At 30.9% G+C, this 1186-nt stretch overlaps 1 protein-coding gene across 1 annotated transcript in view; it reads right to left on the reverse strand.

Annotated features, from left to right (window-relative positions):
- LOC102677879 (dexamethasone-induced Ras-related protein 1) overlaps positions 1–1180 on the reverse strand; it is an 18579-nt gene extending 17399 nt beyond the window's left edge. Inside the window, exon 1 of the mRNA XM_006610690.2 lies at positions 1017–1180. Within this exon, the coding sequence (XP_006610753.2) occupies positions 1017–1060 (44 nt within the window). The 5' untranslated portion in view covers positions 1061–1180. The remainder of the gene's footprint in view (positions 1–1016) is intronic.
- Between the last annotated feature and the right edge of the window lie 6 nt (positions 1181–1186).

Consider the following 1186-nt stretch of genomic DNA (forward strand, 5'->3'; position numbering starts at 1 on the left):
ATTTATTTCTACAATTTAATATAATCCACTAGGATATAAACCTAGTAAAAATTCAAGCTCGTTTTCATAAAGCGATTCCTTTAAGCGAACCGGTGAATTAAACCACGAATTTTTAAATTTCCTCGTTTAGATCGATTCTTCCAAAGAAAAATATTTTCAAACATTTACAAAAATTATTTCTCCAATTTTTCCATCTCCAATAATATAATAATATAAAAAATATTTGAAAATTTTGAATACTCGAATTCTTAATAATAATTAATATCGGATTGTTGCAGATAACGATCGAATTTTTGATAAAAAAAGAACCTTTAAATCCTATATCTTTATTAAAAACAATATTGATCAAAATTTGATTCATCTTGTTTGTCGAAAAACATGTTATATGTAACATTTCTTTTTTTTTTATAACAATATATGTTAATAATAAAATAATATAATATAAAACGATACAAAAAAATCACGATACGTTTTTACCGGCCACCATTGGTCAGTTAAAATAAACGAGAATCTATTATAATTGATCGATTTAATTTTCCTTCTTAATAATCTCCTCGATGTGTTCGTCTGCCGCGCACGTTTCATACTAAAGTCGACGATCGTACGCGTGTATTCGTTCCCCGATTATCGAATAATAAATTCGACTTTCGATCGTTTATTTATATATTCGATGTGTTTATATATTCTCGACTTCGAAAGTCGGTTTCGAAACGCGTTAATAATTCCTTTATTTATTTCTTACGTATATTTGCCAATCGCCATACTTTTTACACGTAACACGTTTTATTTACTTTTTATATAACAATGCATTTTTTAATAATATCTCATTAACAAAATAATAATTCCATTTGCATCCACAAATTTTTACAGATTTTTTCACATTTATTATTTATATTTTTTATACGTTGCAACAACCTAAGAATCCCCCCTCTCCTCTCTTTCTCTCTTCTTTCAAAATAAAAAAAAATATATATATATATATATATATATATATAAAAAGAGAAAATTAAAATTACCGTGCTACAATGGCCGTTTTGCCAACTCTCGCGCTACCGAGCATAACCAGACGATAGCAATTGCGGGGTGGTGGTTTGCATGCGTCCTCCTGCGAGGACGTGGACGCGGGGCTGGGGCTGACCGGGATCGGAAGGATGCCATCCTCCGAGCCTGAGGGCCCCTCCAACTC

The sequence above is a fragment of the Apis dorsata genome, unplaced genomic scaffold (assembly GCF_000469605.1).
Source record: "Apis dorsata unplaced genomic scaffold, Apis dorsata 1.3 scaffold_74, whole genome shotgun sequence".
Taxonomy (NCBI): Eukaryota; Metazoa; Arthropoda; class Insecta; order Hymenoptera; family Apidae; genus Apis; species Apis dorsata.